A 15,673-nucleotide genomic window follows, 5' to 3' on the forward strand; every position below is an offset into this window, starting at 1 on the left:
TTTTGCCTCTAGCTTCTTAATGAAGAACTGACAGTAGCTTATCTTTCAGGCTTCTGCAGGCCATGCTCAATTAAATCTTTCTTTGGGTTTGTTTACCCATTCCCCTAGCAAAGCTGGTAGCGCAGTATAAGGCTGTGATTCCTGCTCTGTGGGGATGGGGAATAGTTCACAGTGTAACATGGCAGGATAGCTGCTGAGAAGAAGCAGTGGAGGTTGACACTGTTTTTTTGACACCAAAGTTTGGTAAACCTTCAGGGTTGGACTGGATGATCTTGGAGGTCTTTTCCAACCTTAATGATTCTGTGATTCATCAAACTATGGGAAGCCATATGCAAAAGGATTTGTAAAGCAAAGCTCTTCACTTTTGCTCAAATTGTTATCAAAGGATATTGTGTTTGTATTATGCGGACAGCGCCTGATGAATAAAGAACAACTGGATGCAAAGGCACAGGAAGGTCTTTTTAGGAAACGTTTCGAACTTAAGCTCTGTTTTTTAAAGTGTGTCTGTTAGAAGGTATAATTAATTAATCATGTGTGTTGCTTTATACAGATTTATATTAAATATATTTCTCCAAGTAGTCCCTCTGAGTTTATTTCAGAGTGTTTCATCTTGTGGCACATGTTCTGCTTTGCTAAACTTGTAATGGGTACCTGTAATAAGTAGCTCCTATTTTTGTGATACTGTTGGTGTTGACTTATTTAATACTAAAAAAACCCAACCAAAAACACACCAAAAACCAAACCTTGAATGAAAACCAAATGCTACTCAAAAAGTTACTTACTTCCACAGCAGATAAAAATAAAGTCTGGCCAGAGTTCTGTGGTGAGAATGCATAGATCCGCATCTCTCTGTGTGTACATACGTACGCACACATATTTTAAGATGCATCCTTCCAGTCACATGGCTTGTGGTCGTGTTTTTCAGTTTGGGCAAGGTTAGATGACAGTATTGAACTTTGTGGGTCTCGTTTCTCAGACTGATAGGATCAGAAACGCAATGAGGTATGAACACTTACTCCCCTGAGAGGTAGAGGCTTTCATTGCGCATGGAACAACCTCTGAACAAAATAAAGAAAAACCAAGGGGGTGTTTGACTTGGGAAGGAGTGCAGTCTATCTGTGTTCTTTAAATAATGTCTTTTTCTATGAAATGTTTGAATAATGTTAAAATGTTGAAAGAATGACATATCTGTCAGACTTGTTGTATTTGTACTGTGTCATGAAAATGAGAAAATTTACATGGCCCATGTTATTTTCAGGTTTGCTGTAAACTACCTACCGTAGCTATAATGACACCAGCCCTCAGAGAGGCAGCAACAAAAGGTCATGGTATCCACTTGTCACCTTCTTTGTCCTCTAGAGCTATGGAGTCTGATACAGCTTTGTGCATGGAAAATTCCAGAGCAGTGGAAGAGAAGATAAAAGAGGACTCCATCGCACAGATTACTTGCTCAGTCCTGGGGTTTCCCACTGCTGAGCCCAACCTCAGGAATGATATCTTCAGCATGCAGCATTTTGGTTCTCCACCATCCTCCAAGCGTTATCAGTCTGTCTTGTTAATGAGTACAAATTCTGCATTTAGCAACAAAACCGGTAAGCAAACGAAAGCGGGACAGCCGGACTGCTCGAAGATGAGAAATTCATTACATAATGGTGCTGACACATCATTTGGTCAGATTAGTCATTCAGAACCTGAGGAACAGGTCAAAGGGGAAATGTTTTCAGAGACCTCATCTCCGAATTTGGCAGAAACGCAGAGACTTTCAGGTTCAAATGTAACTGAATCCAGTAATGCAGAAGACATGCAGCTTTTAAATGGTAAATGGTACAAGAAGAATGGTTTTTTGGGTAGGGCTTTGGAAGTCTGCGCTGAAACAATAAAAGGGGATTTATTACACCAAATTCTTCACGGGCCTTCAGAAGGGATTTTGAGCTACACCCCAGAGGAGGTGTATGCTCGCTTACTTCAGTGTATCACTAAGCAACAAATGGAAATCAGTCGCGCCAAAAGAACTCAGAAACGTTTACAAATGCTCCTGGCAAAGCATGTTATCAAACATTGTGATCAGCAGCTGAAATGCTTTGTGAAACATCAGCTACAAAGAATGAAGGTTTTCCATGAGCCAACCAGATTTTCGAGCAGTAGCTCCCTCAGGTGCGCTGAAGGTTGGCCGGAAAACAATGCACCTACTTTGGATAACAACGTGAGTACGGACAGGCAGAACGGAGTTAGTGTTGCTCCAGGTGAAATCCGGGGGTTTGCACTTTCTGCTGGAGGGCTGCTGTCTCGTGTGGAGAAGGATCTGGACTCTGATGCAACGTGTAGCAGCTCAGATGAAGATGCTGAGGAACAGACTGTAAGAACAACTGTGGAAGCGTAAGTGTTAAATTCCTGCTAGACTCATATGCTTCATGCTTATAAATCAAGATGGAGGGGTCTAGACCTGCAGATTCCTTCTTGTGAGAGTAATCTTGCGCAGTAGATAGTCCTGCTGAAACCAGCAGGACTATCTGCGTCAGCTAGGTTTGGCTGGGGCCAAACAGAAAATAAGAACTCATTACAGCCTTTAAGGGCCAGTAACTTTACTGTGGAGAGCTAGATTTTGTACTGCATTCCTTCAGGTTGTGTTACATTAGTACTGCTAAGCATTTGGTACTCAGGTGGTGCTGTAAATTATATTTTTAGCCAGTATGAAAATAATTTTAATGTTATTTAGGAATCATTAAGAATTAGTCAATGTCAGATCTTGAAATCCACTCCGGTGTGATAAAGAGTAAATATGGTCATCTGATGCAGGGGGCGAGCTATCCGGTATTTGGGGGTTGTGTATTGAAAAAGTTCGTTTCTGAATTGTAATTTAAAATATGTTCATTTACTTCCTGAAGTTGTTCTGCTACTGTGAATGAAGCTTGCAGTAGTGGTTTTATTGTTGCTGGTATCTTTTTCAAGAAGAACCAGAGGAATATTAATGTGATTAATACTGTCTTGACCTGACAGGGATCCTGTCAGTACAGATTATTGTAGCCTTGGAAATCAGTGGTGGGTAAGAGAAGGAGATAGTGAAATAGTTCCCTGATGGTGGTACAGCATCTTTTTTCTCTTTTTTTTCTTTCTTTGTTTTTTTTAACCTACCTTGTTAACACAGTCTCTTTGGTAAAGAGGTGAGAAAGCAGTGAATGCAGCACTGCTTTCCCCTTTCTACAGATGGAGAGAGCAGAGCATGTCTGGGATAGTCAGGATAGGGATGCATGGACTAGAGCTTCATACAACCACAGCAACACGGTAGGAGCTTTATGGCATGTACATTTCTAGCACTTCGTCAGGAGAAGGTGCCTAGAAAGAATTAAGAGTGTCACTATGTGCTTGAGGAAAAAATAAATATTTAAAACCTTGGATTTCTTGAAAAGTACAATGTTCAGAAGAAGTCAAGGAAGCTTCAATTGAAATTGGAAAAGAGCTGTACCCTGTTACATTTTTATAGCTTCTGTTAGGGAAGGTTCAGTAGAACATGATTGTATCAAGTCACTACTCATTTTGTTAAACTCTGTATGTCTGGAAAACAGAGTTTACATTTTATCTTTCATGTTTTCAGAATGGTCAGTACTGTACTCAAGTCCAACCTAAGCATAATGAGTTGCCAGATAAGTTAGGATCACCTTAAGTATTTGAATTTGCAAAATAATTATTCTCCAGATATATTTGAATGAAAAAAACAGGTTTTGGTTCTTCCCAGTGTAGGAGAATCCACATTCTTTTCCTAGCTGATACGTTAGAACTATTTAGTAATAGCTCTGCCTCTAGGATTCTTATCTTGTGATGACATGAACTGAAAAAGGAAAACTGATGAGAAGCTCTTGATTCTTGAAGTGGATAATAGAAAATTTGGACTGAAGTTCTGTGTGAGTTTTTCTTTTTAATTCTTGCCAGGGACAGATGAGTTTCTCACTCCACAAGGGATTTGCAAATCCTTTACTTTTATTCCTTCGTATGACTTCTGAATTCCATAGGTTATCTTTCCCCTTAAAGTTTGCAGTTTGTTTTGTTGCACCAATGAAAAAATCCGCAGCAGATTATGAAGTACAAAGACACCACCTTTGGCTCAGGAAATCCCCAGGCTGCAGCTGCTAGTAGCGAGGGAGGAGTCTGAAGAAGCTGTGCTCCCTCCCTGCCTGCCCGGTTGCAAGACTGTTACTTTGCCCACTGCTGGGAGGCAAGAGACTGTGTAGGTAGGTCTTCCATAGCCTGACGCAGTGTTTCATTTGTGGGTTCAGTTTTTCTCCCTTCCTTTTCTTATGTGCTCACTGCTGAAGAGCAGTCAAGCAGCAGTGGTGACAAGGTTTGAGTTAGCTGAGGCCTCGCTGCATTGGCAGTGCAAGAGTCACAGTGTTTGAACTGGGCCAGCAAGCTCAGAGTTAAAGTACTACCTGATTTAAGCAAAAGACTCCTGTCTTTTGTGTGCATAGGCTGAGGCAATGCTTGGATTGACACTGCCGCGAGGACAAGAAGTGCTGCGAATAAGTAAGGACAGTGTCTCTTGAATTTATCATTTTCTCCAGCTTGCAATGGTTTTCTTCATTTCTTCAGCTTTCCTGAGGATTGTATTTGTGGCTAAAAGGCTGTGCTGCTGCTTCTAGGTGACACAGGTAAATCTGTCATTTGCCAGTGCAGCTGCTGAGATTTGCCAGTTCCTGAGCTTTACCACTTTGAGGCTCTTTGGGTTGCCTTTGACCTTGATAAAAAAAAATAATAAAAGAAACATCCATTTTTATTTCTGCTAAGTGGATTAACAGTCTTTGAAATTCCTTCCTTTTCTAGGGAACTGACTTTTTTGGTGCTTTCCAGAAATAATGTGATCATGTGGGTGAGAGAATACTCATTTCCTCACCTCTGACTTATTTTTCATAGTGAAGACTTCCGACCTGGATGGACTGTAGATTTTATAAGGTTCTGTTAATTTGGTGATGAATGGGAAAAAGGTTTTCGTTTTGCCTATATCATGATACACTGATTTCATTTAACTTGAGGATAAAATCATGTATGGTTGGTCACTGTCATGACTGGTGCTTTTTTATCCTTTTGGCGGGGAGGGTAAAAGGAGATGTCAATCCAGTGTTCCAAGAGGGGAGGAACCTGCAGTTACTATGTTTACCTGAGAACAGTCTGTTTCCCATCAGGAGGGAGAAGTTGATTCCGGCTCCAATTCTTCATGGTAGGAAAAAAAATGGAGTTATTTTTAGCATTTTGAACCTGTTCATTCTCATTATCCTGAAAGGAGTTTTCCCCGATGAGTGCTGACATAAGCTCTTCTGAGCTGTATCTCAATGCTTTGTGTCTCAAGTACAATTGTCTTTATCCATCTATTTCAATACCTTTGTTGTTTAGTTGCACATAGCTGTTGTAAGATATCTAGACCACTTTTCCTTCCTTCTGCGTTACATAGATGCCATCCTTAAGAAAAATCCTTGGTCTGCTGGTGAAGGCAGTTCTTCTAGTTGACAATTTGCAGCACTTACTGAACTTCCGTGGTTTCTAGAGTAATTGGAAAGCCTCATCCCATTTAAAGAGCTCAATTAAAGCACATTTGGGCCTTTGAGTATTTGCTAAAAAGAAATTTGAATAAACAGTTGGCTTGGGGTGGGGGGAGGATTTTGTTGTTTTGCTGCTAATGTCTGCTCATGGGTATCTTCAATCTGCCAGTTTTCATGGGGGATTTCTTAGGTAAAGCACCAAGTTCCTGTCAGTAATTTGTAGTGCATACTAGAACCCTTCTAGTTTTTGGGTGTATGAAATTCCTGAGATGCTGAACAGGGGATATGGTAATGCTTCACCCTGGCTTCTCAAAGACAGATGTTGGGTGCTGTTTGCTATCTCCCTGCTAGGCGTTAGCAACCTAAGTGGTTACAGAGCTTACCATAATTCCTTTAGGAATTCACAACTAATGGTGACGCAACACAAGCAACATATCGCCAGCAGAGTTTACTTGGAACTTGTTGATCATCTTTGTGGTGCATGAAGTTGGAAGATTATCTGTAGAAATAGTCACAGATTTCAAACAAGGTGAATCGTGGGGAGGATGTGAGCTCGGAGTTTATTTAAACAACACAGCTTTGCTCTGGGTGCAATGTATTGTATCCTTTCAGGACAATTCCACAACCTTATTCATGTATTTTGTGTGTGTTCCAGATGTGGTTAGAAGTTCTGCGTGTTCAGTCTGATGCTGGGGGGAACGGGGGGGAGGTATTTGGGAACCTTTAAAGTTGTAGGGTACAGAGTTTTTCTTCTATATACGTTACGTGTATGATCTTCCACAATCAAAAGATCCATCATCATGGGGGTTCTTTAAAGGCACAACTGCTCACTCCATCAAATAGTAATACATGTACCTAATTGATTAGAGAGAAAAGCTGTTTAGTAGATTTTTCTGCAAAGTAAGTAGCTCTGTCTGCTCATGGAAAGACATGTGCCCTGTTTCCCCAGTCTTCCTTCCCCCATCTGAATACAGTCCTTTTGCATCACTTGGTGGGATTTTTTTCCTTCTGAAATATTTTTCTGCTTTTCCTCTGATTTTTGAAAGACACATTTTACTGATTATCCTCCAGCAACCTCAAGCCTGATGAAGAAGCACTGTTATATTTTTCCTTGGCCACAGGGTTTATTGTGCCTGGAAACTTTTCTAATGAATGTACAGAGATAGTAATTTTTTTTCTTTCTTTTTTTTTCCTTCCCCCCCCCCCCCCTTAGATTACTAGTTGGAAAGAGAAATCTGCTTTTAGTATATATACTTGATGGAGAGGGGAGTAGTAAGGCGGAGAGAATACAGGAAGAGAGAAAATATTATGACTAGTATCTCCAGATCTGATTTGTTTGTTCCAGATTATTTTTCATTTTCCCTAGCATTTTTTTCTCATGGCTAATTGAACAACATCAATGCAGTGCTGCTTGGCTTCACTACAGAAGGCACTGCTTAAGGGCTGGGGTTCATGGCACATCTTTGAGCCACGTTATATGAGGAAGTTTTTTGTTTTTGCAAGGTCAGGTCCTAATTTTCCACTCTGAGCTGATAATTTTGCATCACACCTGAGAACTGAATCCTGGTTTTGGAGGGAGAGGAAGAGAGTCGTCCGGGACTAAATGCTGCTCTACATTTTTCTTAAGCACAAAACCCCAGTTGTTTCCAGTTTTTAAGACTTCTTTTAGTTTACAAGTCCAGGAAATGTCTTATTTGCATAAGGATTAATGTGAGGACTTTTGAATAAATATAAATTAATGGGTGCTAATAATATGCTGATTTTTAAAATGTTATATACACTGCTTTTTCCTGAATTCCATTCTCTCAATTCTTGGCTCCTGTCAGTAGGATGTGGGAGGAGAATTTTTACCAGGGAATGAAAGAAGAGATAGCTTAATATTACCTTCTGTTTTCACTCTAGGGATACATTTGTTATTTCAGAACATACTCAACCTCACTTGGTTGGATTTCCATAAGAGGGATTTACGACTTCTCTAGGTTCCCACATGCATTTACTGTTTTTCTTCAGGGACCTCATGTGCAGCAATAATAGCTTGCTTTTGAGCAAGATTTCCTTCTCACAATACCAGAGTATTGTGCTTGTGAGTGAAGATCCCGATTCCTAGCCTGTAATTACATTAATATTTTTGGAGCTGCTGAAGGCAGACAGAAAGGTTTTAATGAAAGGCAGAAGGTTTGACAAGTTGTAACCTGCAAGGGAATCTCAGGGCTGGGAATGTCAAAGCTTTTGAGTGAGTTGGGTGTTGAATGCATAATAAATAAAAACTTGGCACAACTCCTCTGAATGGCAGTTTAATACACAGTCCTCACAGAAGAAAATCTAATAATCAGACACATGTGTATACATGATAACCTTGCTTGCTTAATTAAATGGTAGACAAGCAGAGTTTGGTGCTTGATGTCAACTGCTGATTCATCAGTGGTTTATGGCTATCTTTTTTTTTATTGCTAAGCCATGAAATGTGCTTGTTTTAATAAAAAGATTTGTTTACAAACAACAAAAAACCATCTTTGTAACGTCTTGTAAAGCGAGGGCAGAAGCATTTCATTTTATAGATAACATTGATTTCATAAGAATCTACTTCAAAGGGATGCATCCAGTGCCTTTGAAAATCTGTCTACATGGGCCCCTGATACAGGAAATCATTTAAATGCTTTCTTTTTCACATGAAATAAAAAGTGTGCATAAAGGCTTCCCAAAATAGGAATGCTCTCCTGTAACAGGGTTTCATTCATACTGCTAAATATGGGTTAGGAATGTAACTTTAGATGTCAGATTTAAATATACTGACCTGTGCTCTTTTTTTAATGAAACTGAAATAGCTGCAAATGATTTTATTTTCATCCTAACATTTTACCTAGTTGTTATGGATGAGAAAAAGTTTTCAGTTAGGGAATTTAAATCCATTTATTTTTCAATTAGCAAACTTATTCTGCTATTGAGAAAAAACCCAAAACCAAAAAACCTGCATATCCATGTTTAAATATATGTGCATTATAAACTCCCCTTCCTCCCAGCCCACGGTGGTAGACCAGGCAGCCATAAAACTCAGTGAATCACTACTCCAGGCTTCTACAAAACACCCAAACCGAGAAGGCTGTAACCATTCAAACCTACATTCATAACACTCCCCACCCCTTGCCCTGCAGACCAGGCTGCAGGGTTTAGCCTCCTAACAAGCTCCATCCCTGCCCTGCAGAGCAGTCAGCTGGGTACTGTTTGGTTACTCCTCTATTACTTAATCAGCAGTGTGCTTACAGCAACTGTGGGGCGGGGGGTGGTGCGCCGGGCCGGGTCGGGTCAGGTCATAGACTCACTTTCTCATGTTCGAGGGTGACCAGTGACCCCAAGTGTTGGGGTGGCTCTTTGGCTGCCCTGGGGCAGTGCTGCTGGGGACTCAGCTGCACCCGAGGTGTCGTGCTCAGCACCGCCCCTCTGTGGCTTCCTTTGGGTCCTGTGTGTGGTGTGGGCCTAGGCCTCAGGGCTTGAAGTGGACCTCTCCCAGCTCTGCCTGATTGCCCTCACACCTGGAGGAGCTTTCTGGGGTTCCTTCCAGTTCTCCTGTTAGCCCATTCCTTGCCACAACCTCCCCTGTATGGTAGGCATACTGCACACACCACCTCATAGCAGGGCAGCTTCAGCAAGGTGAGAAGCAGCAGGAGGTGGTGGTCAGTGTGTGGTGGTACCCTAGCTGTTGCTGCTCCTCATTCCTCTGCCATGGTCTTTCCCACCAGCCCCAACCCCTCTTGAGTCTCTCCTCAGACCCTGCCTGGGCGGTTTTCCTGTTCTGCAGGGCTGCAGCCCCTCTGCTACTGAAATCCCACAGATAATTTCTGCTGCATCTGGCATGCAAGTTCTGGATCAACCTCTAAGTTGTTTATTCAAAAGGTCTCTAAAAAGAATTTGCTTTGTATCCATTTGGACACCGAGTTCTGATGCGGTATACAGCTGGAATGAAATGAGTTATGAGCTGGAGTTAGATGTTCCATGAATACCGTATCCACCTATTCCTTGTAAGATCATATGTAGAAATTTTGGGACTGACTTCAGTGACTGGATAGCATTGATGCACTGCTTGTGTGCTGTAATAATCTTCCATTTGCACACATCTTCAAGAGAAGATGCTATAAGCTGTCTTACTCTGCGTTGAGCATGGGATCCAGACATAGTGCTGCTTTCTTGGTTTCTAGGTTTCTTTTTCAAGGGCAGTTGTGTAATACTTACGGAGAATTTTTAAGCCTGTGTTCCTGGTGTTTTGTTGTTAGTCTATTGATGTTGTGCCATTTCAAAGGCAAAAAAAGAAGCTTGTTTCCAGGCAGCCCTGGTGTTCCTGAAGTTTTTTTCTTTGTGTGTTAGCACTACTCGCTTCTCTGCTCCGTGTTGGTCTGATCCACAGTATGCTGAGGTTTAGTGGGAGAAGCTGGGGTGCTGAGGGAGCCAATGGAATATTAAAATTAATTTTAAAATACATTTAACAAAAGGCAGTAGCAGATATACATTTTGCAGTGTATTATTTCATTAAAAGAGGAAATGGTGCTGATTGTTTACCTTTTGCAGGTTCTTACTTCTTGAGCAGTTAATATTCTAACTGACCCCACCTCCACCAACTAATTTTGCCTTTTATCATTAACAACTCTGAAGAATTATGTAAACAGAATTGAAGGTGAAAAACACCCACGAAGATGTGAAGTCAGCCATTGGAAAAGTTAAGCACTGTAAGAGACAGCACGGCTTTAAGAAGCTGGATTTTTAATTTCTTTCATTGGGCCTTAAATTAACAATTCAGAGCAAGTCTTAATAATTCAGTTTCTAATATAAAACGTGTAGTAGTAGTCTGATTCTTTGCAGGAAACCTGTAGCTGGCAAGCCCTAGGCTGTGACATCTCCTCAGTTAGCAAGATGTGATTTCTCAGATGAAAGAGCATATAGAGGTTCAATGTGAAAATGCTTATGAAATTCCTCCATTGCTAGGGTATGAAGCATAGAGACTTTCCTTCTCTGTATTTTAAGTACCTTCTACAGCCTTTTTTTCCTAAATACTGTTTTTCCTCTTCTGTTCCCACCGTCGGTTCTTAACTTACTTGTGGAAAGGTATAAAAATCTTCCTCAGTTGCTACTTCATTATTTTCCCTGCCCTAGTTCTATACCATCAGTTTTCTCTTCAAGGGAAAATCATGCCTGTGGCTGATAATTTCAGGTATTACTGCACAAATTCCTCAGGCCTTGTGGCTTAGCAGAAATGTTCAGAAAAGCTGTATGTGCAAGATGTGTTAGCATCAACGTATGTTATTTGATGCAATTCTGAAAGTATTAAATGACAGCAGTACATCAGAGATGGTGGGACCAGGCGTAGGTGCCAGAAATTGTTGTGATAAGCAGTTGCTGATGTCTGTAGATGATAGGGAGAACTGTAACCCATCTGTTCTGAAGCTGTGTAGCGTTTCAGAGGAAAATCTCTGCCAGGTAAAAATTTCTGTTAAGCACCAAGGAAGATAGCAACCCCAGAGGCTCCAGAAAAATGACCTGATTGCAGGTCTTCGCAGAGATTGCAGTGTAGTTTTGAATAGCAGCGAGCTTCCCTGAATTGATTTGTTTTAATTTTGTTTCTGGGGCACAGCTTCGTTTGGTGCGAGTTGTCACAAAACAGCGGCACATTGCTCTCTGCAGTCAGTCTGCGGCGAGTGCTCCTGCATGATCTGAGCAAAGGCTGATAGCAAACTGTCAGAGTAAATAGTGTTTTGGTGTGCAGTGTTGATCGGATATGATACTAGAGGATATTTGTGGAAGGTTTTTTTTTCACCCTGTTCGCACTCTGGAATGTATAGGAGAGATTGAGTTCATAAACCAGAACACGCTGGGTTTTTAATTATTTGGTTATTATTGGTTTAACAGTTAACTGGTCCAGGGGTATTAATACTTCAGCAGCAACTGAAGTTAGTTCATTCTGAAAGCAAACATTAAGTAGGTGTGCTGGAAGAATGAGTCCTTGAGAAAGCTTTTACGGGTCATTTCATAGTTGGACATGTTTGTTCAGCCACTGCACGTCTTGGAGGTTTTTGTTGGGAGTGGGCGTATTTGTCTCATGAGCAAAATCTAGATAAGATGATCTGAAATACATGCACCACATATCTGAATACACCTAATTTTAATGTTTTATATGACGCCATCTCTTAGTTTTCATAGGTAATCTCTTATTTATTGTCAGTGTCTGCAGAGAGAAGAAAAATGGATATGCTGAAAGACACTTACGTGTGGACAGAAGGTATCAGAAGCCTTGCGCTCACCTTAATGCCTTGCTGGAAAATGCGTCTGTTCAGGCCAGCTGTTTCTTGAGCGTTGTCATGGGTAGTCACAGGAAAACTGACTGTAATGCCGGTGTAAAATTAGGGACAGCTCGGGAAGTTCACAGTCTTGCACCTCTGGTCCTGAGGGACTCTAACCATACTAGTGTGCTGTTACACATTTGGGATAGAGTGCCATGTGGTGAATATGAACTATTTTGTGTTTTTGTACAGCTGAGGGAGCTTCCCAAGAGGATTGGGGGATGTATGATTTTTTTCCAGTGGTAAGTCTCATGACTCATATGTCTGGATGGGATTTAAAGTGGAGAACGTTTGTGATAGTTTGCTTTTCAGTTTCTGGGGTTGAGTCCTTCATCAAAACGATGAAATTCAGCTCTTGTTTTCACTGATTTCCACCAAGTAAGGTGATTAGCTCTTTGTCCTGAGGGTAACCAGTCTGTAGTTTATGAGCTGGTTCTTGTCCCCAAATACTTCACTGTTGCATGATTGACAATAGGCCTCCCAGTGAGAGGAGGAGATAGAGCAGCAGGGGTGCCTGAGGTCAGGATCACAGGCCATTTTAGGATTTAATCACCTGAAAACTGGATGCTAGAACAAAGTAGGTTAAAACTGAAGGGGAAATGGCCTGGCATAAGCAGCAAAATACACTGTTAGGAAACTGAGTGGAAATAGAAGTGCGAGGGGATGTCGGGAACTGCTATTCTAACGTTTAATGCATAATTTTTTAATTGGAGAAGCTTTTTTTTTTCCACTCTATGCGGGTGCCCGTCTCTCTGGTTTGTTCGTGTTTAAGAATGTTGTCACTTAAAAACGGTGTTCTTTGAACCAAACCTTTTGGAAGGAGACTGTTTTAGGTTGGCAAACCTGTGTTTTGGACTTTTGATGTGATCTCTGTTGCAAGCATCCTCCTTTCCTGTTCACTAGGAAGCATCCTGTCATTGTCCCTGCAGATATGTCATGGTAGGGGCAAGTTACGTGTTCTTACTGGGAATTTATGAGGCTCAAAGGTCTCTGTTTCCTTTTCATTTTCAGGATATAAGACATTTGTGGAGGATCTTGCCTTGGGCAGAGGGCTGTGTGCTCTAAAACTTGCTTTCTCGAGCTCACCATAGCTATTTGAACCAGCCTTACTGTATACTTACTATCATTCCCAGGTTCTGTATTTTTTGTGCATTTTAAACACCACTGTGTTTCTCATTTATTATTTATTAACTGCTTTTCAGGCTTCTTATTTTGTTTGCTTAGAAAAATAAAATAGGCCTAAAAGATTTTAATTCCACCCATTCCCCTCCCCTGTAAACAACAACAACAACAACAACAACAACAACAAAAGAAAACCAGCGCCCAAAAGCCAAACAGCAACAATTTTATCTGGGTTTGCAGTTCCCCTTTGCGCTTAGGTTGCCTGGTTTTGTTTCTTTCGGGGCAGTGTGATCTTAGCTATTGGGAAAACATTAATCTTATCCACAACATAGTGGAGGCACTCATAGAAGAAAATGCTTCTCATAGTCCCATTGTGTTCTCTGATGTTGGTTTGGTTCTGTAAAGGCACGCTTTGTTCTTAGTTCTCCTTTTGCGAAGGTGCTGTGAGGGATCCATCCGAATATTCCGTTCATAGATTGTGGCTAAAAACTTCTTTCAGTTCAAGCAATAGTACGAATTAGTATCAGTATTTAGTGCTCTTCACGTGCCTGTTGGCCTTGGCAAAAGCAAGAAGCTTTGATGGAGGTGCTTATTCTGCCGCTGCTGGCCCTGAGTTCAGTCGCTCCCTGCCTGAATTCTCTCCCATTTGGGGTGATGCAGTACAGCCCCAGCCTCTGCTTCCTAGATGTATTTGATCATACTTTGACTGTCTACAGTTTGTATCTGTGCTCCTTTAGGCTTGTTGTTCTTTGGCATTTCTTTCTTGTTGTGCAGGATTGGCCTCCTGCAGATTAACCAAAAGAGGGGAAAAGCAACACTATCTCACAGGGAAACAAATTCTGTCTCTGATGCAATCCCAGAATGTTTTTCTAGGGAAATTTAAGAAAGATGTTTTATTCATATAAAAGCAATATTGCTCTGTTCTCTTCCAATTCTAATGGTCCTGGATGAGTGCAGGAGATCATCTGGAGACGTAGAGTCATTGCACAGGCATTAAGTGTCTATTTCACTGTACTACAGTACTGAACGTGAGGAACTTTTGCAAAGGTAACGTGGTTTATATTCAGTTGCCAGCAGAAGAACGAATATTGAAATTCCTTTGGAGAGTGTATGATGTTAGGGTCAAAAACACGAAAACCAAGTAAAGATGCTTTGCAAAAGGAGCACACAGGAAGCGGGACAGACAGAAACTATTTATTTTTTTTCTTGTCTCATTCCCAACAGAGAACCAGAGCAGGAGCTTCTACTTTAGCACCTGCTTGGACTTCCTTCTTCAGTAACAGGCCTGGTTATTTTTGTAACCCTTTGCGGTTTGGTTTTTTTTTGTTTTCTTCTCTGGACTTGCAGAATTAAAGAATTCTTTGGGGCCACCTCAAAACAGCTTGCTTTCTCCATGTGAATCTACATAGCAAAAGAAAGAGGGACACCAGCCATACTAATTGTCATAGAATTAAAAGTAATTAGTCATCTGTTCCTTGTCAAAAAATATCATAGAATTTCTTGTTCCCTCACTTCTTGACTGAGTAATTGTTACGCTGTGCCCTCTAACATCTCAGGAATGGATTTACTGATTTATTTTGGGGTTTTTTTAATTGTAATAACTGGTTATTATCATTTGTCACTTGAGTCATATAATACTTTACCTACAAACAGCTCACTTCAGGAGTGTGAACATGTATATCTTCCTCTGAGGAGTTACAGGGTTTACTAAATATTCTGTAGAGAAAGAGACTTAAAGGCAAAGGGTGTAAATAAATAATGCGAGATCAAGGAAATATGGGTGACGAGATGGGAACAGTGTTTAGCAGTGCTCTCACCTCCTGTCCAGTGAATGTGAGCTTTGCTTGCTGCCTTACCCTGTGCTTTCTGCCCCTTCCCATGTGGCAGTACAAAAGTGTCTGCAAGGCATCAAAACTGGGAAAGGGATCTAGACTTCAACTTCCTTCATTCACCCTGCCTCCGATGTTAAAATTAACCATGAGCAACTCTAATCCATGTCACTGTGATGCTGCCAAAGTGCTTGTGCAGGCAATGGGCACGGGGCAGCCTGGGCTGGCAGGAGAGGGAAGCTAAAATTGCTTCCTTTGGCCCGAGCTTAAAAGTTTGTGCTTAGTTCAGTGGAAACTCTTCCTTACAGAGGAACCTAAGGACATTGTTATTAGAGTGTAATTAAATCTGTTAGTTTAATTATAAGTAGTATACTTTAAAGCTTTAAGAAATGCTTGCATAGTGTGTTAGAATGAAGTGAAAATACACCTAATATGTTTAACGGTGAATGGAGTTGGTGGTTCAAGATCTAATACTGTGTTTCAGAAAAAGCCTGCAAACACATTTCTGAAAAATAACTTGTGATGCCACTCTGCAGAGGGCTTTTTTTTTTTATACGTAGCACAGTAATACAGAGAGGACAGGATTTTTTTTGTCTTAAGGTTACAATATTTACCTGTTCTTCTGTTACCTGCTGTGCCTTGGTATTGGTTATGAATTCCCTTAGTGCCATGCTGGTTTCCTACCACGTATGTGACGTAGGACCAGCTCTGGCCCTTTCCGTTCTGCTGTTTGTTTCCCAGCTGCGTGGATGCTACCTATTTTTCCCATTTGCTCCTCCTCCCCCTTGGTCTGTTTGAGGATAGCTCAAACTGTTGGGAGGTAATTCTGTCAGTGGACTTTCTTGCTATAAGGTCCTGGTTTGTGGGG

The 15,673-nt window shown here is 41.1% G+C and overlaps 1 protein-coding gene across 1 annotated transcript in view; it reads left to right on the forward strand.

The window, feature by feature from the left end:
• Positions 1-1,288: 1,288 nt before the first annotated feature.
• The window catches only part of KANSL1L (KAT8 regulatory NSL complex subunit 1 like), a gene marked incomplete at its 5' end in the record, with an annotated part of 59,905 nt that continues 45,520 nt past the window's right edge, over positions 1,289-15,673 (forward strand). Inside the window, one exon of the mRNA XM_084264694.1 lies at positions 1,289-2,376. Coding sequence (XP_084120820.1) covers positions 1,289-2,376 — 1,088 coding nt within the window. The remainder of the gene's footprint in view (positions 2,377-15,673) is intronic.

The sequence above is a fragment of the Gallinula chloropus genome, assembly GCF_964237585.1.
Source record: "Gallinula chloropus genome assembly, chromosome: 5".
Lineage (NCBI taxonomy): Eukaryota > Metazoa > Chordata > Aves > Gruiformes > Rallidae > Gallinula > Gallinula chloropus.